Genomic DNA, 25,623 nt, shown 5'->3' on the forward strand with positions numbered 1-25,623 from the left:
TGCGCAGGATTAAGAAACACCAGAGAAGGAATTAAAATGTATGAAATTCACACCTTACCTTTGGATCGGGCTCTGTGATGTCCGAGCTGCTCGTGCAGTATGCGGGGCTGGATCGAGCCAGCGGTGGGCGGGTGACATAGAACACTTCCCTCGATGAGCGAAGGTCTCGTTCGGCATGACGCCTCATGTTCAGATTGGATGAGAGAGATTCCACAGCTGAGACTCCGGTCGTGGGGGACGGTAGGCGAGAAATGTCTATTGAACTGCAGACACACAATGGAGAAGGATTACAAAATGACAAATGTTTGCCAGAGGAGCAGAATGTCTGAAACGCATAACAGTTTAAATCTTTTCCTATTCTCTTTTCGAACAAAGTGCCTGAAGAAACAATTTCCACACATTTTAAATCAATTCAAATGATATTTGTCATTACTCAGATTAAAAAAAGGAAAGTCATCCGGATATTACTTACTGTCTTCAGACTGAGCACGCAGCTTTCCCCGAGTTTCACAATGAAAAGTTCTTAACCCCACACACCAGTCCATAAAATTTCACACTATGCCTGCAGCACGCATGTTTAGTTATGAAGCTGTTGTGTAACAATGCACGTGGAATGGAACCCCAGAGAGGAGACACTGTTGTCAGTCACTACAGTGGGAAACCTCTGGGGTTAGCTGTGGCAGGTGTGTCACTCCTCATATTGGCTTGAGTATTAAATGTTTGAACTCTCAAACCTGCCAGCAGGAGGTTTGTCACTTCCATTCATCGACACGTTTACTGCTCCAGATTTAGTCCCCAGCAGACAAACACTTTATGAAAAGTACGCTGTACAAACGAGGTGTCGTCTAGTTCTCTGATCTTAACAACACTGTTCCTAATCTTCATTTAAGAAATCTTATTTAAAGGAGCTGTTGTGCAGCAAATGTCTTTCGACAAAAGCAGAACGCTGAAATGAATTCAAACAAAGTGGGAAAAGGTTCAGATGAGAGTGTCTGTGGGCAATTACTATTGATAAACTGCTTTGAAAGCCTAAAGAAGTGCATTAGCATTATGTGCTGTTATGAGCTGCTGAACTTCCACTTACTGTGTGTCTTTTTATGAGTTGCTGCTAAGTAAACCCATTTCTGTCGCTGTGTAGCTGCAAGAGCACATTTGCAATCACGACCACTCACATAGTGTGTCTTCACAGAGCCACATAGGACCAATCCTGCTGTGGTCTATTCAGGGACATGTAAATACAGTTTCATGTCCAGAAATGTAAAAGAAAAACAACAACAGAGAAACACAGAACGATACCTGTTTAAGTCACGCATCATAAGGCTTTGGAAGTCAGAGGACATGAGGCGATTGAAAGATGGGCGAGTGAAGAGTCTGTCTTTCGGTCGGTCAGGCTGGTGATTCGTCGGCATGTGAAGCTGCGGGTTCCTCAGGGCGACGCTGATGTCATTCAGCAGCCGTGGCAGGGGTCCGAGTTTAAGAATGGCATCCTGCAGGTATGGACAAGGTTCTACTAAATTCAATAAAACACACAGCTCACAACAAGTTACCAACATTTTGTGCACCAAGAGCCATTTTTATTGACAATGATGCAGAAACATGACCTCAAAGGATTTTACGTCAGAACGCAAGTAGATTTGATGTTGTTATCGACTTTGCAGGGGTGCTAGGAAAAGTTTAAGAATTGTTGTTGGCTACAAATTTAATGTGACAAAGAGGGTTTCTGTTTTTTTTGGAAAACCATATTGTTTCCTCATGACTCAGAAGCAGATGTTCCAGAGTGCAGAAAAGACTAAAGTCATTTATATAACAAAATAAATAGAATATGTTGAACTCACACTGAAACACAGTTTTGTCTGAATGTTGGAGATCCAAATTGAACAGAACAGTAAAGTATAAAGTGGTTGCATCGATGAAGTATTAAAGTCACGGTTGTGATACGGTATTGAGCAATGAGACAGTATCATTGTATACAAACAGTTTTGTCGCATCTGCATTCAACTGATTCCCTCCTAACCTAAAATTGGCCAGAATTTAATAGCTTTTTAATAGCTGTTTTAGTATAAATGTTAGACAATAACCACACCGTAGAACATCCCATAGCTTCAATTCTTTTACAGTCTTTCAGGAAAAGGGGAACTGTTTCTTCCAAGAGAGTAAAACTTACTAACAGCTTTAGATAAATTCAGTTTCAATCATGAATGAGTCGTCCTATCGGCTATTTTATCCAAAGCCCGTGTAAATAAAGATGCTGCTTGGTGTTTCGGAGTGGCACGTTCATAAATCATTGTGTTGTCTGTATCTATCTAAACTCTATCACCCAGAGGGAACATTTTTATTTAACAGTAGACACACACATGAATACTCAAAGTTCCTAGTGTAAGTGTAATTGAACTCATTGTGCTATTCCACCCACCTTGCTAAGCTGGCCCATGACCTCCCACAGTAAACTGTGGAGCATGGACAACTCTCTGCCCAGGTCGATGTAGCCCTCAAACCCTCCAGCGTTTCCTCCAGTGTCCATGTTGGAAATCTCATATAAAAACTGCTGCATGGAACCCCACTCCATCTCCAGGAACTCATTCATGAAATACATGTATTCCTCCTTGGGTCCAAATCTGTACACATTACAAAAAAATCATGACAGGACACGTGAAGATATAAGAAGCAGGAAATGTACTATACTATCAAGGGACTGATCTAATGCTTACACATTATATGGCACAGAAGAAAAACACTCCATAAATCAGGCTTTTATGGTCAATTGGATGGGCAGAAGTCATCCCTCACAACATAACAACCAGAAGCCATCTCAGTTTCCTCAGACTGGAGCAAAATTCTCTGATCTGATGAAAATAAGATTCAACTAACTGATCACAGTTCCCAAAAGTCTATGTGGAAGAAACCAGGCACTAAGCAGCACCTCAGTAGCTCCATCCCCACAGTCAAACTACAGTGATGTAGTTGTACAGCGGTGGAGGCATTATCCTGTGGGGATGTTTTCTTAAAGTAGGCCGTGGGAGATCAGTTAGGTTAGAGAGAAAGTTGTAATATTGGGGGAAAACATTTTTCAGTATCTCAGGCTAGGAATGAAGGTTCACATTTTAACAATTAACCTAATAATACCAAGAAAACACACAAGTGCTTCAGGAAAACTGTGAAAGTCCTGAAGAGACTCAGAGACAGGACATTAACCCAGAAGAGCACCTCAACACTATTGTTCTTTTCACTTTTAAGGTTCAAAGGTGAAGTAATTTAAGGCTGCAGGTCTCTAGGGGTATAACTCCATAACATTATCAGATCCAGCCACTGGGATTTTTGTCCATATCTCAAAGCAGAGCTGCCTTAGCTCATTCCAGCTGGATGGGTTCTGCTGGTGTACAGCAATCTTTAAATTACAGCACATGTTGTCAAACAGAATGAGTTCACAGATTTGACCAGGCCATTCCAAGATGTTTAAATCTTTCCACGTGCACCACCTGAGTGTTGCCACAGCACTGTGTTTATTTCAAGCCAAAAGGTAAATCTAAATCTCAATCTCTATTCTCTGGAAAACTAGAATTTGCCTGCATTTGTTGACATCCATCATTGCTTCCATTATGACAGGCAACGGGCCAATAAGTGGCAGTTAGTGCATGTTATTTTGAGCAGCACTAGGAAAAAGGAATACGTCTGAATGCATATGATGTTGGATATATCCAACCCAAACGCCTGACTGAATCTTTGCTGTGAAATTTTGCAGCTCGTTCTGTTTTACCCTTGATAAGCCCTCCTTGTCATTCTGATAAATGCCCTGCTTTTCTGGTCTGTGAGTTTTGTTGGTCTGCCCTTACCTGGCAGGTTAGTTATGGCACTATAGTCTTTCCATTTTCTAATAATGGATTTAATGGAGCTCTTGGGAATACTCAGCTTTTCATATATTTTTTTTTCACAACCCCATCCCTAATCTGTAACTCTCCAGGACTTTGACTTTGAGTTATTATGAGAGCTCTTTGGGTTTCCCTGGGGTGCTTGGTTATTGGTGGCACTTTTGTGGTGTTGCAGTCCATTAGGGTACTTGGGGTACTTGACTGAACTAATCATGAGACTTCTGGAGGTAACTGCAGCACTCGATGTTAGTTTTGGCAGCAAAGGGTGTGAATAAATATGCACATACTCATTTCAAGTTTGTTTTTAAAAAAATGTTCTTTCAATTTCTCTTCACTGCACTGCTGCACTGTCCATAACATAAAATCACAGAACAAATCTTCTTTACTTCCAGGTTGTAACAAAACTAAAAAGGAAACATGGGGGAAAATACTTTTGCAAGGCACTTTAGGTTCTCCATAGCATTATTTCTAAGAATGAGCAATAGTCAATATGACCCTCTATGTTACCATTGCCTACATTGTTTAACATAATATATACTGTATTTCTCAGCTATCTGAAGTTACAAACAACAATTTATTATGTTTTGCTGAGACTAATGTACTTTCAAACATATTCGGTGTGGTGTCACTTCCAGAACATTTGAAAATGCAGCTTGTAAATATATTGGACATTTTCTTTTGTCAGAACAGAAGTCTAAAATCCAAAGATGTTAAACTTGAAAGCCCAAATCCTTTTGCTGGAGAAGCTGGGAGCACAAAATTGAACTTCACTAAAAGCAACATTCAGTTTATTAAATATTGTGCGACATTTATTACAATATTTCAAGGTACCGAATCTTATGACAGCTGTGAACTTGAGAGTATTACATCAAAAGTTCTTTAATTTAGTCTAGTAAAATGTGCCGCCACCTACATCAAACTTTTGATGTCTTAAGCACAGGGGCCTATTAAGGCCAGAAGAATTTGTAATATTTAAAAAAAAAAAATGTCATGTGGAAAGTGGACGCACGAACAAATGTGTCACAGCAGCGGAGCTCTGAGCTCGCTGTGTATGAGTAACAGCTTATACCCTCACAGTCAAAGCTGCAAGCCTCTGTTTCCCTGTTTCCTGTGACATGCATCCCACCCGATACAAGCGTTGAGTCTAAATCTAAAAATGAACCGAATCAAATCAGTGTGAGAGAACAGGTGAAGATAAAACACTCACTTGTTGAAGCTGGCCAGGTTCTGCATCACCTTGGCTATGAGTGTAAGTGTGCGGGACGTGCGTTCAGCGGGGTACTCTTGCATTAAGTTGAACAGGGAGGGCGACATGATGGCGGGGCACATGAAGCGAAGAAACAAGGAGGAGCTGATGAGGCTGTCGGCGAGATCCTCTCTTCCGCGCTCAGCACATCTGGCCCTCCACGAGGCAAAAACTTCCTTCAGCTCTCGGGGGAATATGCTGAAACAGGAACAAGAGTTTAATACAAGTGTCAGGGAAAACAGTGAGATGTAATGCCAGATCAAATCTTACTTTTATCAGTGATGTGGTTCTCAGAGAACTTAGGAATTTAAAAAGACTCAAACATTCAAATCACGTGGATCAAAACAAGACATTTCCCTGTTTCAACACTTCTGGCTCAAATGGATCATAAGCAAGATTGCACAAAATTTCCAGGGCAAGCTGTGGAGGAGAGCCATCTCATTTGAATCAAGTGTGTTGGACCAGAAAAACATCTAAAACACGCAGACACCCAGAGGACAGGAGATGTACATGTGCGGTTTTCTTTCAATTTCTGTAAAGAAAAACTGACCAGAGGGAGTTGATAATCTTGCAGAGTAGAAGTTCGCAGCACATGCGAAGGTTGGCTTGATGGTCGCCGAGGACTGATGGTGGGACACGCATGGGGTCCACCTCACAGTTCTCCTCAGACTCATATAAGGCTCGAATGAAATCACCTGAAAGTTGTAGAACATGGTGTCTTCTGGATAAGGGCAAAACTGGTCATACAGCTGTACTTCTTAAATTTACTAGTAACTAGTAACAAGGTTTACAGACATTAGGCACTTCGTCTTTTTGACGTCAAGAAAAAAAGCATAATGGCACAAACACGTCACAACATGTTCACCACTGTATAGGCCATTTTAGTAAATCGTCATGCATCACTATGAACATTTATGCTTTTAATGCAATATAGGCATGGAAATAAAAATGTCTTGCATGGCTGCAAAAAATGTGATGCACATATCTTCTGATGGTTTAGCATTTTTCCGATAAGCCTGTAAGCCTTATAAACTAGACTGACATAACTACTGTAAATTTGCTCTTTGGTCTGTGGATTCACACTGTGAGGCGTTTTAGCTATTGCGATCCTAGTTACCTCGAAACCTGAAATTACAAGCAAGCTTTATTATCACAGAACCATGGAATCAAGGAATTCTCACTGGTAAGCAGTTTATCATTTACAACCTAGCCTGATCCTAATGCTTTCTTGTCTACTCAAAATGGACATCATATTTGATCTAAAAATACACAAAAGTAGCTATTAAGACAGTATTAATACAGTATTTACTGAGATCACAAATCAAATGGGAAGTGAAGCCATTTCTATATGAACTAACGTCTTTTTTAACCCACAGCAGTTGCTCTCTGCTGGCCATCAGAGATAATGTCAGCCTAAAATCCCACTAGCTGTTAATAATCCCCTAAAAACTCAAAATTGTAAATTTTTCAAGCTTTTGCCATGAAGAAAAAAAAAACACTACAGGATGGCCCCCTCGGTAATTAAAAGCTAAAAATGGACAAACAACACATGTAAAGTTTTAGGACAAACCATAGCTACAGCATAAAGGAGAGATTTGTCAATATTACTCTGGGGACAGGATCTAGCTGTCTGTTATGTGCCGTGAGGTCGAGTTAGTAAGTAGCTGGAGAAATGGAGCAGCAGCTGAGAGACTTTTATAACTTAAAGAAAATTATAAGAGACTTTCCGCCATTTCTAAATTCCTGTGAGTGTGTCACGGCTGCGGTGCGTAGAAGGGAGGACCCAGATGCAGACTTCTCAAAATCAAAAAAGGGTTTATTCCAAAGGCAAAACAGAAATAATAATCAAAAATACTTAACGATGGAAAAAACAAGACATGACAAGACTATGGCACAAACACAAGAAGATGATTAATAAATAAACAAGGCTATGGAAACTATGGTGGCACAACCTGACTTAACGATCGTGGCGTGAGCTTGGAAGGTAAGGTGAGGATCTTGCAAAGACTGTGACTGAACCTAGAAACTAAATACTGTGGGGAGGTGATTAGCAATGAGGTGCAGCTGTGGAACAGAAAACAGGTGACTAGGGTGAAACTAAGTGACAGGGGGAAAAACATGACAAGAACCTGAAAACATAAGAAAGAACCAGAAAACAAGAATGTCAAAACATAAAATGTGACAGAGTGATCATCAAATGTGTAAACGTAGCTGAAATAAGACTTCTTATCTTTAACATTAGAGGATTGCGGTGTTGTAAAACGACACTGTGCTTATAAAATCAAAATATAAATCCCATAAAATCCCATTTTAAATCCTAATTTTGGACTTGTTTCACCTTTAGACGGCAACTTTCTCTACAGTGTCACGAGCAGGTAATGCGATGTTAACGATAGCTACACCTTAGCTAACATTGCTACAGTTGCAGGTTTGCATACACATACATCCCTGCAAAAAGTAGTGAAGAAGAAGACTTCAAACTAGCAAACATGATATGATTTATATACTCAAAAACAATAACTTCTATTTGTGCACTTTTAACATGATAACGATGAAACAAGAGAAGCTTTAAAACTGTTGCTCTCAGTAGAACTTTTGCATTAGTTGCACTATCCTTAACGGAAAATTTGATTTCACAATGCTTCAGGGAAAAAAAAAACATAATTTCATGCTGTGACACAAATGCTACTCAACATGTTTCCCATTTGCTGACGTGACACCACTACAAATAAGAGTAATGAGAGAAAAGGATGATGGATTACAATTAAAGATTAATACAAATTCAACATAGATGTCGCAGTTATTTTTACCAAGTGGCAGCTGTTGCAAGAAATATTTGGTGTGCAGTTTGACAGCTCTTCAAACTTTACGCGCCACGTCACTAAACTGTTCCAATCACGTTTCTACCATCTTAGTAATATTGATTAAAACACTGTATTATAATTTAATCGTGCAGAGTCCAGATTGCAGGCCCCAGTTGCCTCATGCTTTGATTATTGCAACAGTCTTTTTACTTGTCTCAACAATAAATCCATAAACCGACTCCAATTTGTACAGCACTTGACTGCCAGACAGCTAACAAGAAACAAGAAATATGACCATAAAACACATTTTACAGGATTGGCTCCCCTGCACCAGCATCCAGACTGTTTTAGGATTGATTTTAGGGTTTCATTGTAGACGTTTTTAAGCTTTTAATAGCCTCTCATCCAGCTTTATATCTCACCTCCCATTCTTATACACGCCTGCGAGCACTCTGAGATCCACTTGTCTGTGCCTGAAACACAGCTAAAAACCAAAGGTGACAGAGATTTTCGTGTGAGGGCTCTAAAGCTGTGCAATGAGCTGCCAAGAGATTTGGTCAGCAGAATCGCTCATCACTTCTAAATCACTCCTTCAAACATACTTTCATCAGAGCCTTTTATTAGATTTGATTGATTTTTCTTTATCTGACACACCAATATCATTTGTCCAATTCTATTCTTCTGTTTTTATGCATTATCATTGCTTAAATTTTTTTGTGCTAAAATCTAATTTGTCTAGTTTAGATTATTCAATTTTTTGATTTACCCGCAACTGAGAATAAACACAGCGACGTGCAGTCTTACCAATAGCTTCCTTGAGGTATCTGTGACCTATTAGTTTGAGGTACTCTTCCACGGCCTTTGTAGCGAGTGTGTTCTCCCGAAAGATCAAATGCTCACGGTCCATGAATCGATCCACCTCACACATCGCCATGTCGGACAGGAACTCCTGAGGACCGATTGCATTTCCAGTTTAGTGGACATTTTCTTGTAAATTTTAGTCTAATAAAAAAAACTTTCGACACACAGGGTGTTGACAGACATCAAAAGCGGGTGTTTAGGACAAAAACATGCAATCTTTGTGTACCTTTGTCTTCCCTGTGCTTTGAAGGATGTGCACCAGAGCAAACGCCACCTCCTCTTTACTCTTCACACTCAGCAGCGGCTCCAGGACTGCACACAGTGTTCGGTAGTTGTTGGTAATGTACTCGGCAAACTCCTTGTACAGCTCCATTGGGAGGATATTCATTGTCTGGTAGCGAGACTTGACACGCAGTGATGCATTGATCGCTTTGGTACTTCCAACGCCACCACTTTTTGCCAGAACACTGGACTGGATCACAGGGTACCACTGTTCAACAAACTGCCGCCCTGTGATGCTGGATATGGGGATGCTGACAAGGCCAAGGTATGTGCTTTTTTCCTGGTTTGCAAACAAAAAACATTATGTTTATCTATATATCTACATATATATAAATATCTCTATCTATATATCTATATGTAGATGTGTATATATATATGTATATATACATATATTAAAACATTTTTACTGAAATATTTTCTTTACCTTGCGTCTCTTTTTGTCCGTTTCCTTGTAAAGGTGCAAACGAAGGCTACGAATGGTGGGCAAATTGTTAAATTCGAAATGCTCCCCCCAAAAGACGGTATCAGTGCGGGGTTTGCTGGTGGTGCGTGCGTACAACATGTCATCAAGACACAGCTCACAATAGTAGCGTTTCTTAGCTGGTAGATCTCGAGCCTCAATGATCCACAACTTGAGCACATTGTCCACCCGTCTGCTGTTATCCTGAAAGTGGAACGAGGAGTTCTATTACTGCATTATAACAGTCCTTATCTACATCTGTCTGAGCAAAATTGAATGTGACAGGCCAAGTGCTTGGGGTTCATTTAAACAATGAATCTTTAATCAGATTCATTGACTTAAATGTCCAAATTTAATAAAAAAATAAAAAACCTACTACTACACTGAATCTACCTTGTTAGGTTTGACAGCTCGTTGCAGATTTTCAATCCATTTGTCTCTTTCTGAAGCTGATCGGCAGGCAAAACATTTTGTCCCTGAATTAGTGGTTACCTGCAGAAAAATGTATATGATTCACTCATGAATCTTATCATCATGAAATATTCACTGTATGTCTGCTTCTGACAATGACTTTAATCAGTTTTTTTTTTTTTTTATTAAAGTAACACTGTGTAGAGAGGATGTGGTGATATCTAGATGCAAAAATGCAGATTACAAGCAAATTGATACTGATATGAATAGGTCACCTCAACTATATAAGTTTCAAAAGTGGTAGAAAGTGGCTTTGTAGTAATACCTCAAGTGCTGTATAATTACAGTATGATTAAAAGCCAGTTTTAGGCAGGTGAAACCTGCAGCTCAAACAACTTAGCACACCTCAAAGCAGTACTCTTGTCCTAAAATGCTTGAGTGGACAGGTTTGATTATGGCATCTTCATCCAAAACTAGGTCCAGAGCCTCTGCAGCACTGCTGGGGGAGAGAAGGGACTCGTGGGAGTGGGATTCTTTGAAGCTTTGCATCAGGCGTGTCCTAATGAGAGAAGAAGACTTGATTTACTTTCTGAGTTCATACAGATATTTTCACCCTCTGACTTCAGTATGATGTCTGTATGATTTCTATAGTTAAGACTATATCATCAGTTATTGTGTTTGCAGTTGGCTCTATTCACCCAGCTCATGGTACTCCATATTGTAGACTCATCAGCCACGACATTAAATCCACTGAGAGACAACATGAGTAACAATGATCATCTGGTTACAAAGCAGTATTGTGCTGAGAAATCTTGAGTCTTGGCATCAATGTGAATGTTAGTTTGACATCCACAACCTCCTACATATTGCTACAGACAAAGTTACATCCCCGTAGCAACAGCATCTCCAAACAGCAACGTCCTCTCCAAGCCACAGAACAATTGATGGTTGAGTTTAACAGGCTCAGGCCAGAAAAAAAACACCAAAATGATATTCAAAGAGGACATTAATGAAGAAATGCAAGATAAATATGAAAAGACATAAAATAAACAATATGAGACACAAAATGACCAACATGAGAAGAATCATAGAGATGTATTTAAAGGCAGGAAGGATGCACCATTGTTACACAGCGGTGTCCTGAGAGAAGGTGCAGAGGCAGAATAAGGGATAGAAGTTATCGTGCTGCTGATATGCTCCTGAACTGGAGGTAGTCACAAAGTGTGTGTGTGTTTGTCAGCAGGAGCGATGGAACGCATCGCTCTTACCAATAACGCTGTTGTTACGAATCTATATACATAAACAATTCCTTTCACAATTCTTTGGTTTTGACTAAACACAAACTGATGTGGCGCTGAGCCACTTCTGTTTGGTCTATGTTAATAAATGAACTGAATGAAGTAAATTCACATGGACAGAAAGAAATAAAATGACCACACAAATGCAAATGAAACTTTAGATGAAGTAACCAAACTGTGAAACAAATCAAACAAAATTAGATACCAAGTTGTCAATATCAGACACAAAATGTCATGATAACACAAGATACCACAAAGAGATGTAAAATATCCACAATGTGATCCAAAATTATGCAAAACATCTGCTGAGGGGGCTTTTATACCTCTGTGCCTGGAGGCCTGCTGTTACATAATGTGTGTATGCCCTTTCCAGGACAATGAACGCCTCACACCACAAAACTAGAACTTGAAAAATCAAATGCAATGTTGGTATTACCAACTGTGGGGCAAAGATGTCAACTAAGAGCAGCTCAGCTCTTTCAGTCTACAAAAATACTAAATATAAAGGGAAGTGTTCGTGTTTGTGTGAGAGGACGACTGATGGGGGTGTGTAGAGTGATCATGAAATAACCTTTACAGGAGAACATTTCTATCAAGGGAACAGAAAAGTGGAATTGAAGGCAGAAAGGTGAACCAAGGCAAAGCAAGGTCTGTAAAATGAAAAATACATCAAGGAAACCCTTGAACACATTCTGCTGAAACAGAATGTGTGTGTAACCTTCTCAGCCAATCAGGGAGTTCCTAACCTTCAGGTTCAGCTGTAAACTTTCTGGCTGTGGCAAATGGAGGCTTACCAGCAAACAAAAAACATGTCTCTGGTATGTCCACTAAAGGTCCCCTCAGAACATCAACCATATGTTGCTGCATAGGGTTCCCTTTTTGTGACAGAAACGTTATTTGTAAGCCATTCAAAACAAATGTTTAAGGGCAGCAAATTATCTAAGGATGCATGAGCAACCGATCAAACTCTGCTCTCCCACATTGTAGTCAAATGTGCAACTCATTAAGCCATGTATACAATTCAAATGACACCCAAACATAAATGCCTTTATGTTTTGGTACCTGATGTTGAAAATAATCTTGGCATTAGTATTCTGGCACATTTCTACTGAAAAATATACTTTTTACAAATGAATACACACACAAGACAAAGACTTGTTACTGTTAAGTTCTGCTAACATCCTGTAGCACTAGGAACCAAGAGCTAATGCTGTAAATGTCTTATGGATGCCCAGAGGACATCCCTTGTTTGATGGTCAAATGCAAAGTAGCGTTATGCTCTACTGGCAAAATACAGTTAATTTGGTCATACTATAAGAGTATGAATTGATACTAAACAGCTACAAAGGTTCATTCAAAAGCAATAAAAAATTAAATAGACAAAAAGTTAAACTTGCGTTCAAATCATCAACCTTTGGAGAAGAACTTAAAATGGACAATTGTAGGATTTGCTATGTAAGAAAGACAAGAGGACTAAAAGTGGCCAAAAGCTACAGTAAGCAATCAGGTCTGAAGAGCTGACAGTGTCGATGCAGAATGCAGCAGATGAGAAATGCTCTGGTAAACCAACCGGCTTGGCAGCAGAGGTAGAGCAGCTGCGTTGGAAAGCTAAAGTGTGAAGCTGGATGGGTTTATAGCAAAGTCAACTTAACACTACTGAGAGTGAATTAAGCTTGTGTGGGCAGAACTCAAAGCAGGCTGTGAAGTCAGCTGTCTCAGGCAGCGGTGAGCGGCTGTGGTGAGAGCGTGCTGATTGAGGCAGTCACTTAAACCCCCAACATTATTTAGCCTTCCCCACCAGGTCTGCCAGTGCTGCATGCACAGAACCCATTGGGTTAATACATGCTATGTTTTAAGATTTAAAGTGGGCTCCCACATTTTAGAACAAAAGCTTTCATCACATCCTTTCCTCTTTGGACATCCTTACCCGCCCACCCTAAAAATGTCTATAATGCATTTCCTGTGGCGATGGGAAAGTGTGCCGTCAGCACTATGTTTTTACTCTCTCCCACACCTCATCTTAGCGTTTCCCATATGTGCGTCGTGACTGGATTGTGTGAGGACTGCATAAAATTTTGATCACAATGCAAGCGAGATTCCACTGGGATGTGACCTCACTTCTGAACACGCAACAAGAAAAAGCTGTCAGGCTACAGCATCCTGACAAGACTGGCTAAAGGAGAATAAAAATGTTTAAAACGAAATGTTAAAAATCCCACAGACTTGATAAACTAAACTATAATGTTAACGCCGCTCATCTGGATTGTGCATGAGAATTTAGCTTCTTTGAGTTTTTCGTCTTTTTCTTTTTTTGAAATGAAAATGACTCCAAACATTTATCTGAAAAAAACAAATTCATTCAGCACTTACCAATATGCTGGCTTCCAACCGGGCTCCACATTTTGTATGTTTTAGGATTGATTTTAAGGCGTGATCGTTGACTTAGAAAGCACTTAACAGACTTGCTCCCTTTATCTTTTCAACCTCTTACAACCTAACGTGCGTACCGGATCACTTAGGTCTTTGAATTCTTTGCTTTTAGTCACCTGTAAGTCAAGTCTGACAGACTAGACATTTGCAGTCACAGCCACAGAATAATGGAATAAGGCTGGCTCCAACACCACCTGTTTTTAGGTCTCATCTTAATACCCGTTTTTTCATCTTGGCCTTTTAATTCCATACAAAAGTCCTCTTTTCTTTTTTGATTGTTATCATTTTTATTACTTTTATCCATCTTATGTCAGTTTTTTGTCTTTTATTCATATTTGTGCTGCTTTGGTTTTTCTTTTTTATTGTAAAGCTGTTTTAAATGAGCTTTATACATGAAGCTGTCTCGACTGCCCAGGGTTGACTGAAAAGTGAAAAGAATACAAGCTGGATTTTATCACAAAGTATACAAATCTAGTATCACCAGGAAACATAAATCTGATTAAATTACAGTAAAAATCTTAAAAGGATAAATCACTTTAAAGTATAAAAATATTCTTCTATAACTGATATTTTGTTTAAGGAGGTTTTCCTTTCTTACAAGTAAAAGGTGGCTGGAAGCGCTGGCCACAAATGCTGCGGCCAATCAGGATGCATCAAGATGCATGTCTGCCGTCCTCATTTTGTTTCAGAGGAAACATCATAGAGCTTTGGCCCTGCTTTAAGTTTGAGACTCACTGTTTCAACACACAAACATCTGAGGGTTTCATGAAAAGTTGGGTTGGGTCTTTCTCCACAGTTGGGGACCGCGCACATACTTTCCAGTGAGAGATTATCTGCAGGAGATGTGTTCTCACAGCTGGAAAAACTACAAAACTGCACCAGGGTGGAGAGAAGGGGAAGCAATAAGTACTGAGAGGAAATTTGTTTGTTTGCACCCAACAGTGGCAAAGGAAGCGCCCTGATGACTTATTTGCGTTGATATCAATATCACATTAGAATGTGTCCAAAATATTGACAAGCAAGTGGACAGCAATGTGCAGGTCAGCAGAAAAAAAGATGACGAAGGAACTCTTATCAGCATGCACACTATGGCTGTAAATGCTGCTGCGGGCTACCTGCTGTTTTCACACATGGTGGAACTTCTTACAAAGCAGCCGGTTGGGCTCTTTGAAAAAGTTTGCGTTCTCACGTGAAGCATCTCAGAACACATCTAGAAAAGGGATAAGGCTTCAGCCTACGTGTGAAACAGCTTTAGTTGGACCAAAACGTAGATGAAAAATCTGCTGTGCACCAAGGTCAGCAACTTGAAGATGTATCATCATTAGAGCATCTCTGATGAGGGCCCGCATTTAATGACTGAAATATTTTGTTATGAGACTCATTTGAATAAATGTCAGTGAGGAGTGGTATCTGTGATCCAAGGGTATAAAATGCCTCCAAAATCAAAAGGTGAAGGGAAAGTTGCCTCCATCAGCATCCTGCTCCTGTGCAGAGAGAAGCATGCTTCATTTCTACTGATGAAAATGTTCTTTTAACCTTTATATGCTCAGCAATTCATTGTTGTGGTATTTAATTGTGATTTTCCAATCAATCCAAATCACTAAAACTTGAGGAATAACTTTTGTAATTTGCACAAATTAGGGTTTAACAGTTTGATCACTCACACACCGCTGAATAACTCAATCAAATCAGAAACTAAGAAGCCCTTTTTAAATGATCATTTAGATAAAACTACATATAATTAGATGCAGTTATAAAATGCACTGAACAAACCAACGTGTCCCATTTACTGACAATACATCCTCCTGATTCAGTAAGCTTTTACAGCATAGATTTATTTTGCATTCATTTGTAATACATCACCGCTCTGACGGCAGCATTGCAATGTCTGGATAAATTGCTTTCACACTTCTATTAATACCATTCAAATGAATATCTTCTGTCCCTGCCTGAAAGCAGTCTGAAATCATCAGTGAAGGCACCACTAAAGGCAATGTCCTTCATCCAGCAGGGCTTTGCCTTTGTCAGAGTGGTTGATAAGGAGACACGGTAAGAGTGAAGGGCTTTGTGAGAGCTCATCAGAGCCCTGCTGGCAGCCAAAGATATATCCACATTCTGCTTCAGCCACATAAAGACCGAAGTGGCTCTTGGGTGCAAAGAGTCGACTTTAGTTTTGTAATGTAACAATTCGACGAGGAAATCAGGTGAATGTAGTTATGAAAAGTGGGCTGGGCCGATGGGGACTGGTTGATTTAGAAAGAAGAAATAATGTGCTGTATTCGGTGGTGCATTGGTTCATATCATATGTTGTACAAAAATTATATCAGCATGATTTTAACAAACAGATTTTTTTATTTTCATATCTTCCTATAACTTGCTATTTGTCATTCCAGTCAGCAGTTTACATGTTCCCTTTTCAGTCTGAACTTTTTTGGAAGATATAATCCAGTGTGTAGATCATCTGTTGTTTCGCATGTTACCTGAATATAGACGAATGTGTTGGACAAGTGGGATTTAGGGTCCAAAGTTCAAAGCTGTTCCCCATCCATATGAACAACCAGGCTTATGGTGTGTATCCACCCTCTTTGTGATCACAGTGGTCAGATAGACAAGTAGAGACGACCAAGTAGTTTAGAACCAAACCACTGAAAGAACACTGGTTACAACCTTTTGTTACTGGTCCGACTACTGGACGTTTACTGAATGTTATTTCCATCTCTGTCTCCCAATATTTCCCGAGAGGCTTTGCAATGTCAGTTTAAAAATATCAATTGATAAAAAAAAATTTTTTTAATTTTTAAAAAACAACCATTTGAAAGGTGTTTAGCCTCCGTTTGCTCTTGCGGTTTGTGAATTTTCAGAGGGTTTTTACAGGTGTCATCGTGGTAGCCCAACTTCCTTCCATATCTTAATTCATGGCATAATCATTTTATATGTTCCAATGTGTCTCTATGTTAGCACAACACAATATTATAGCTACTGAGATGGTGCTATGTGTGAGGATCACAGACAATTAGCATTTCCTGATTAAGTTGCAGTCATGGAATTGCTCAGCTTTTTCATACAATGCCCATACGATGAATACTGAAATCATTCGGAGGTAAAAGTTTATCTGTTAGCTTGATGACGAACCAGAAATCTGAAAAAGTGTTGTCTTGTCACCTTAAACATATTGGAAGCACTGCTCACTGAAAATCGTTTAGACAAAAAGGTAAAGGCAAGATGATGACCTGGACTATGAGAATGCCTCATCAAGGTTACTTACCTCTCTTGGTCAGCACTACGAAACCGGGGCAAAATCATCTGTCTGAAGCTGCTGGTCCGGTCAAGTTTGGGCTGACTTTTTGCCCTCTTGATGGAACCTTTTAATCTTCGATTGAGAAAACTCTGAATAGTTGACACGACAGACAAAGGCAACGTTTTAAAAGCAGCACAGTTCCAGAGAGATCCCAGCTGACACTGTGAATTAACTTTGTAACAACATCCAAGAAATCCAATCCGTGGTTTCTTTGGTTTTATTGTACTCACCGGCTGCCTGAAGGGCTGTGGAGTCGTGTTGGGTGGGGTCTCCATGCTTGACTGTCTTACAGAGGCAAAACTTGCCCTGCGAGATTGGTCTACAAGGAAACAGTGCAGAACATAAGCAGCAAAAAAAAGGGATGCTTACACTTTAAACTATTGTACCTGGAAAATTTGCATTGGTTTAGTTTTAGTTGGCTTTAGTTGGCTTTTTAACAGGCATAAGGATTTAGTGAAAGTATGACCTGTGCAAATACTGCAAGAAAATGATATGCTATTTAAAACTATTGAGCTGCTGTAGGGTTCTTTATATACAATTCCATCCAATTTTGCAGTGGTGTCTGCATACATTCTGGGAGTAATTTCACGTGTCATTCAACAATGATCTGAAATTTACTAAATTCTGGCAGCCAATTCTGAAATAACGACATCTAATGATCAAATACTTTATGTAACAAATCCATTGAAACAGAATCAGATTGTTAGATTTGAGTGAGTTAAGGGTTTGGTGATGATTCCAATTGTCAGAAAAAAACTTGATGAACACATTCAAAGAAATATCTGAAACAACTGTTGAGAAATTTAACAAGGTGATAGCAGATGGAAACAAAAATGTCTTTATATACAGAACATCAAGGGGATAAAACATCAGTGTTATAATATGTTACCACATAAAAGGTCTTACAGCTTAATAGATCATCATTAAGTTTATTAATAATTCAATATCTTGAGTAGAGAGATTTTCAAGTCATATTTCATCACTTACAAGCACAATATGTTGCACCTCTTTATGAGGTCATAGCAGTTCAACTGAATTTGTACATTATAATTCAATCTATATTAACTAAAAAGCAACTTTATTTCATTTTCACATGTAATTCAAAGTCTTACTCAGAGCTTGTGTCATTACCTGGCAGCTGCTGCTAGAAAAAGGAAACGGCGTCAGAGAACATGACGAAGCACACACAGCTCACAAGCAAGGTACCAGCACAGTAAAGCTTAAGCCGAGGAACACCACCAACAATAACATACAGCTATAATCTGTTCGAAAAGAAAAAAAGAAAAAGGAGTCACAGAAAAGAAGGGAACAGTGAGAAAGACGCTTGTATGTTGTCCGCGTAAATAGCTTTTTGTCAGGTACTGCTGTCAGAAAACTTTGTGTATCCAAGGCCAGTGGAAAATGACACACAAACTTGATGCAAGAGTTATATCGGAAGGAAGACCCACACTTCAGTGAGTCATGTTGGAACCTCTGGCTTCAGTCTGACTTTAGGCTAGTACAAACTCTGCAACATGCTGCTGGATCTATAAAAGTATGAGCAACTTTCTTAAGGGAATTGCAGCTGATACCTCCTCTGAATCACCAAAGCACAAGAGGCCAGTGCACAGCATTGTAAGGGGCTTAAAGGGTACAGATTATGTTCCCACATTACTTCCTAATCTTTATTTCTACTTTTGGAGCATATCATACATTTATTTCATCCTCATACTTCTAGAAATTGAGGTTTCCCTCAGGTTTCCAGCATATTCATTTCCAGCTTATTTAGTTACTCATTTCTAGTCTTATTTCTACACACAGTTCAGGCTTTGGAATAACACAGTAAAGGAAGGGGAATGAACCATGTCAATAGGTAAAAACAATAAATTCACATTACATCTACAAAGCAGAATGTTCAACCAACTTCAACCTTCCGCATGCTTAAAAGGTCACTGATTCAGCCAAAGGATGTTTTTTTTTAAGGCCAAAAATGTGTTTCAGCTTCATTCAGCCTGTGAATGATCTGTTGGTGTATTTTATTTTCAATCACTTACTTCTTTTTGTTATTTTAATTTTTTCAGAAATAATAGAGAAGCTTTTATTTTTTTGTGTGTTTTGCAACAGAGAATCAAGACTCTCTGTCACGCTTTGATTTCACCGCTTCCAGAGCCTGTAAGTAGGCTACTCTCCAGGTTCTATTCTGATACCCAGCTAATTGTTTGGTATCCATGGAAACAACTCCAAGGGCTTCTACTTGAACTGTAGAAGATATTGGCACACAGCTGCGCGGTGAAGATGAGATAAAAACACTGGGCAACATGCAGCACAACACTGTGCCTCTGCCAGACGTGCAGAGGGAAGTGATCAGGCCTATGGGGCTGGACACGAGTGGCAATCTTCCTCAGCTGGAGGAAATGTTTCTTTTGTGGCACATGTGGGGCAAATCATAACACTCCAAATTAACCCGCAGAGGAATATTCAGCATATATCTGGAATTTTCAGCATATATCTAGCTGCCCATAAAACAGTCACTTGCAAGATGTGGCAATCTAAGTAAATGTGACTCGTTATAACACATGGATGTTTTCAGTTGGGCCCCTCTGAATGTAAATTGCTGTCAAGACGGAGAGTGTGGGTGGCAGAAGCCTCTAGCAAACTGTGATACAGCGAGAGAAAGACAGAAAGAGGAAGACTGTGAGTGGGTGTTAGAGAAACATACTCAACCTTTAGGATATCTATTAATACGTATTTGGAAACTTTGTTAATACTCTTTGATACGATAAAAATGACTTTTTTTTTTCATTTCAGAGAAAAAAGACAATAGATTAACTACAGGGATGGTGCAATCTCTACATTTGAGTGATCGGGACTTAGACAGCCTTAAAAAACCCAAAGTATGACAGTTTAATTGTTACAAATAAATCTAGCTGCAGATATTACATAAAAATGCCAACACACAACTCTCCATGAAACCCAGGCACACAATCATCAAACAATAATTACTAAACCTACAATTATACATAGAGTTAATCAGCGGGATCACTTTCTGCATTAACAATGGCCTTATTACACAGACTGGGTATAAAAAAAGATACTTTATATGGGCCAGACAAACCCCTTAAAAAAATCCTGAATGGAACTTCAATAAGGAAGGAGTCATATGAAAGGGAGGATATTAACATATTCCCCTTTACAAAAATATATTGTCTGCTATAACAACCAAACCAAGAAACCTTTCAAGACAGTATTAACCTTGCACTGTTGTCTTAAATCCTTGAACAATGATAAATGGCTGAACATGTCGACACTGGTCAAATACGGCAGGGGTCCAGAGAAAACTGCAGAAGCCCACATTCTCTCAGTAAATGAAATTGCAATTAATTCTGCACCCTTGCACTGTTGTCTTAAATCCTTGCACAATACCTCTTTTTGTGGGAGAATATACAGGGTGACAATACGTGACACTGAGGAGAGCTCCTGCACCGACATCCCCTTAAAACCCAATTCTTCCTTTAAGGGATCCAGTAGCAGAGGTCATCTAGCCCACAACTGACACTTTGGGGAGCATTTAATAGCAAAATAACCCCTACGAATTGATCTCTAAAGTAAAAGGGGCACTTAACCTCAGCAAAACAGAGGGGCTAAGGGGTGCATTTGGGATTGGGCCTTTGTTAGATAACTTATTTAGACCAAACAGTAATGCCATAAATCATTGGTAGATACAGAAAAGCCCACACACAATAGAGGAATTTGAACACTTCTTACATGTTTAAAAAGCCAATCTATTCAAGATTTACTGATACAAAAATTGTATGGAGATAGTTAAAAGATAAAGATATCTAGTAACGATCTTTGAATTGGGGTCGTTTAATGCCCTAATTCAAAGACACCGCATAAAACAAATCACAGTCAAATCGCACCCCTGGCATCTAGAAACAAACTGGTGTACCAGCTTGGAGGCTTAAATACTGCTGGCTGGTCATTTGTCATACATGCCAATAATAACAGCTGACATGACCTGCATCTACCAATGATCTGTGTGAGCTGAAGTCACAGGCAAAGGAAACCTGAAAAAGCCACTCAAGACACTATCTTAGATCATGATGAGCAAGAGTGATGCTTTGAGCTAAAAGCTAACGCCAGCATGCCATCACACTCACAGTGATAATGCAATGCCACAATATTTTAACTGCTAATGAGCACTCTAATTAGGCACTTTTCCCTTTATCTATATTGTACATGGAGATCGGTATGTGTACACAACTTACTCTGCTAATTAGAAGCAGGTCATTAATCATGCAGGTATTTGTTCATAAAACATGATCGGGATGATGCCATTTAGCTGTTATTTACAGTTCACCCTGAAGGGAGCATATGCGTCCTTACCTGATCTTATTCCTGTTAAAAGACACTGCACTCTGGAACAAATCAAGGGATAAGAAGAACTAAGGTAGACACTTACGACTTGCTTGCTGAATGCTTGCACTTTGTTTCAAGATACCCTATGATGAGATACTCAGCCAGTATCTATTACAATAAGATTGTTGGCTTGCAGATGCTCTTGATAAAAAATAAATCAAATACCAAGATCACACGTGAAAAAGTTCTCACACATATTTCACTGTATCATTTGCTCAGAATGCTATTTCAGAGTTTATGTCCTCTAAAGGGCTCAAAATATTAATTTGGAGCCCAAATTCCCTCAGACAATACTAGTGGAACAATACATACAAGTTTCAGCGTGGTTAAGCTGACAATAAACAGGATGCTGAAAATACACTGTTTGTTGCAAGCAAAATAGTATTTAAACAGGTGTGATCAAGTTACTGTACTAAGGGGGTACTTTGATAGCTCATAGCTGTCATTCAGTTTGTCTCATGTGTGAGACCTACATTTGTGTTAGGAGACCAAACATAAAAATATACATTTTTATCATTACTATCATTAATCTTTTTTTTTTTTCACTTTTTCACCCAGAGGATGAGAACTGAATTTACTGACTAAAACTGTATGAGTGGGAACTTATTGTGACTGTACATAATGTTGGTGTTGCAGACCAGTCTGGAAGAACAGATCACACACACAGGATCTCGTTATGACTGGTCTGAAGCATCCAGTGACTCAGACAGGCCTGCTGGGGCTAATGTCGCATTCGTGTCATATGGAAGCCTCCGTAATTGCCATATTCCAAATAGTAAACACAGTTTATGATGACAGCGAACCACAAACAATGAATTTGCACTTTTTCCAAACAGAACTTACTAAATACCAATTTATCCCAAATAAATGTGCTCAAGCACAGAGAAAGTGAAATATTTTTACATGACTGCTAAGTTTTAGTAATTGGGCTGCTGCAGTGGGTTTAGAGGCATATTAGAACAGATTGGCACAAAAAAACGTATTGAAGTTAAGAGACTATGCTTGAATGTCATTATAAATCATTATCTTGAGAAAAGCAGCTAATTATTTAATTTTGTGAGATAACAAGGCTTGCTTTGTTGAGATAACGAGTTGATATCTTCTGTTAATCTTGGAAAGTTAGCTTTCCCATGAGTGCAAATTGTGGGCTCATCAGAGGGCCAGCCACTGCTGAAGGGGAACAGGTTAAAATTGTATTTATGCCCACAGATGCCGTGCTTCAGAGGAGACATTTACTTAACTCGCTGCAGCAAACAGAATTACACATGCATGCCTCGATTTAATATTAAAGTTCCTCCCAAACTGTCATTATAGCGAAAAAATTCAATTAGGTGTAAACATAGGAACCTCTAATCTCGCGCTCATCATAATCTCTGTTTGATCTCGACAAATCAAAGCTCATTTTCTAAAGATAAATAAAAAGGCAACACTTTCTTGACAAAACAAGATGAATGCACTTTTTATAATAAGCTTTGTCATCTCAGGACAACAGAACAACTGACTCGTGACCGCAAGATAGCAGCATCGAAATAAATAACCACAGGCGAGGCCACTCTCGGCCTCCGTAGGTATCACAAGAGGCAGGTGAGTATAATATTGTTTACCATTTGAGTGAAGTGACCTGTCAAGCTAATGTTTACGACTACAAGTGCTTGTTAAGAATGGCCAAATTTAACCAGCTTCACCAAAGTTGAAAAACCACTCTGCAGAAACTGCAGAAGTGTGCAGAAAGTTCAAGCCATTCATTAACAGTGCGCTGTCCAAACATCAGCGTGACTGACAGGAGCAAAACCTGTCTGCATCGACTTTATGGTTCTTTCACAGCCCAGCAGCGTCACCACAGGAGCATTTAAACTGTTTAAGTTTGAGCTGTGATTTACAAACACAGAATGGCATCGGAGATGCCAACTGCACAGAGATGCCCTGCTACCATTCGGTGAACCAGATGGAAGAAAATCGCATCTTGCCATGCCTGGTGCTTTTAAATTTCAAATGAAAAAATAACATTAGAGCCACGTAACTGAGTTCTTAAAAGTGTTTTAACAGAGGACCAATGCACAAAGATGTTCAATTATCTTTATTAACTGACCATAAACACTGAACAGATGATAGAATTAAAAGGTAATGATGCTGTTATAACCAGATGGTTATTTAAAGGTGGACTGAAACGTTTATGGTCAGAAAATCTGAGCAAAAAAATGACAGCTTTAACTGCATTCAGAGCCACTCCAGTGCTATGTTTAGAAACAGCACCGTAATGAGGTAAATGTAAAATTCACAGAAGAGGCAGAGCTGCAGGACTTGAAAGAAGAGGTGGGCGGAGGGGTTGAGGAAGAAGGGGCACTGTGGGTGTGAGGGAGCCACGGGAAAGAACCTGCGATCAGCCTAAAACCTGACAGATATTCTTGGAGAAACAGGAGGCGAAATAAAACAGAGAAAGTGTCTCCGGGCATTCTGCAATATAGCCAATATCTCTATAGGCTGAGGCAATGTATAAATGTCCTCTGGGTGAAGGAAGGTAAACGAACAGCAACACAAATAAACAACCTGAAGTTGCTCCTCATCACGTGTGTTTTCCAGCATTCCTGTCCTTCTCCTGCCCGTCCCTCTGCTTGTGTGTGAGAACTAGCCAAGGGGAGTGTGGCCTAGTTACCATAGGAACATGTTTGCTGCTTGTGCACTGCTCTCCATCAAAGTACCTTCATCTCTACTAATGCATTTACAGGCATTATTGCTATGCTTGTCAGTGTGTAGAGCCAAATTAAAGAGCTGGGATTGAAATCCTAGAGATCAAGAAGCGATTTGAAGCTCTTGACATTGACCACGTTGACATCTCACAGCACAGTTCAATTAAGGTGATTTTCAACTCAGAGCTGCCCTACAGCACAAACTGCCTCTTGTTTGCTTCTTCCTCACACCTTTAACAGCAGTTTAGGTCTTAATGTTTGAAACGAAACAAAAGCTTCACACACTGTGCTAGCTGTGAATTGAATCTCATCTTGTTTCTGGAAGGAGCAGAAATGGCTGCTTTCATCTGCGGAAGCAAGAGAGGAGGAACACTTGAAGTGCATCAAAGCTCGTGCAAAAGGCAAATGGCGCCATCAAACCCAGAGGATGTCAAAATAAAACTCTAGGAGTGTGACAAAGCTGGATTCAGAGGGTGAGCAATTCTCCAGAGGAGGATTGAGTGGTAAAAGAAATCCTAAATACGCAGAGGTATTTTTGTAAAGCTTCACGTTGCCAATAAGGACTGGAAAACCATGGCAGAGCTGAGACGAAAGTGCATGTTAAACCTTTCACTGACCATTGAAAACAGACAAAACAGCAGCCTAAAGGAGACAAAGAAACATATATAACAGAGAAAAACCTTACTGGACCACGACAGACTGTAGACGACGCCGAGAAATGACAGAAAAGCAGACTGGTTCTTGGCTAAACTGACTCACTTGGGGTTAAAACTCCAGGTCCACCACAGCAGACCTCCACTTGACCAACCAACCCAAACTGACTCTGATGCGGCAGCCACGTCTTTGAAGATGTGTCCATGCAGCTATATGGCACAGACATAAGTAAGAGTTCTTTTTTTAGTTTTTGACACCAATGCACCAACAATCACAACAATAGCAAAAAAATAAACAAATAAATAATGTGTAAAAATAATGCACAAACCGGGTTGGAGATAGTTCCAATACGGATGTAAGTTGAACACATTTCATACTGTGCTGCTTTCTGTTTTCCTCATGTAAACGGTGGGTGTCTCTGTGGATTCTGTTTTAAAAATTTAAACTGCACTCGATTTAAAAAAAAAAAATGTTTAGCTATGTGATTTGAATGTAATGAAAATATATGGGACGTTTAATTAGTGACGCAACCACTATCCACACTTTCGTCTGCGTCATGGAACATAATGTTTTTGTGCACTTCCACATGCAGCTCATGATTGTTGCCCTTTATAGAGTTCCAAGCTAAATGTCACAAAGCTGCACAACCTCAAGCTGCTACTATGATTAATTAATAAGTATTCCTACAGATAGATCAGCATTTAAATCCCCCTCAAGACATGTTTGAAGATGCCCAAAAAAATGTTGCTTTGAATGACAATTTGCATCTGTTCTAATTTCTCGTTAAAAATGGTTCAACTTACATACTGATAAACTCGTCTAAAGATGACGTCTTTGCCTCTTGTCTCCTGAGTCAATCAGCACCGTTGCGTGCACAGTTGAATCAAGCTACGGTTGACTTGATCATTTAACTGGACCACCACACTTG

At 39.5% G+C, this 25,623-nt stretch overlaps 1 protein-coding gene across 4 annotated transcripts in view; it reads right to left on the reverse strand.

Annotated features, from left to right (window-relative positions):
- Window positions 1–25,623, reverse strand: part of LOC140275161 (ras/Rap GTPase-activating protein SynGAP-like) — a 51,902-nt gene that overhangs the window by 19,709 nt on the left and 6,570 nt on the right. For 2 of the 4 annotated variants that reach the window (XM_072370569.1, XM_072370567.1), the window contains exons 2-14: window positions 24,801–24,904; window positions 17,187–17,275; window positions 16,924–17,045; window positions 10,336–10,489; window positions 9,913–10,011; window positions 9,484–9,744; window positions 9,004–9,339; window positions 8,721–8,865; window positions 5,663–5,807; window positions 5,074–5,310; window positions 2,414–2,615; window positions 1,297–1,487; window positions 59–263 (exon numbers count right to left, since the gene is read on the reverse strand). In XM_072370569.1, the coding sequence (XP_072226670.1) occupies window positions 59–263; window positions 1,297–1,487; window positions 2,414–2,615; window positions 5,074–5,310; window positions 5,663–5,807; window positions 8,721–8,865; window positions 9,004–9,339; window positions 9,484–9,744; window positions 9,913–10,011; window positions 10,336–10,489; window positions 16,924–17,045; window positions 17,187–17,275; window positions 24,801–24,900 (2,286 nt within the window). In that variant the 5' untranslated portion in view covers window positions 24,901–24,904. The remainder of the gene's footprint in view (window positions 1–58; window positions 264–1,296; window positions 1,488–2,413; window positions 2,616–5,073; window positions 5,311–5,662; window positions 5,808–8,720; window positions 8,866–9,003; window positions 9,340–9,483; window positions 9,745–9,912; window positions 10,012–10,335; window positions 10,490–16,923; window positions 17,046–17,186; window positions 17,276–24,800; window positions 24,905–25,623) is intronic. The other 2 variants (XM_072370568.1, XM_072370570.1) reach the window with 2 other exon arrangements.

This window comes from Leuresthes tenuis, unplaced genomic scaffold (assembly GCF_036924035.1).
Source record: "Leuresthes tenuis unplaced genomic scaffold, fLeuTen1.0.hap1 SCAF_18, whole genome shotgun sequence".
In the NCBI taxonomy this organism is placed as follows: domain Eukaryota; kingdom Metazoa; phylum Chordata; class Actinopteri; order Atheriniformes; family Atherinopsidae; genus Leuresthes; species Leuresthes tenuis.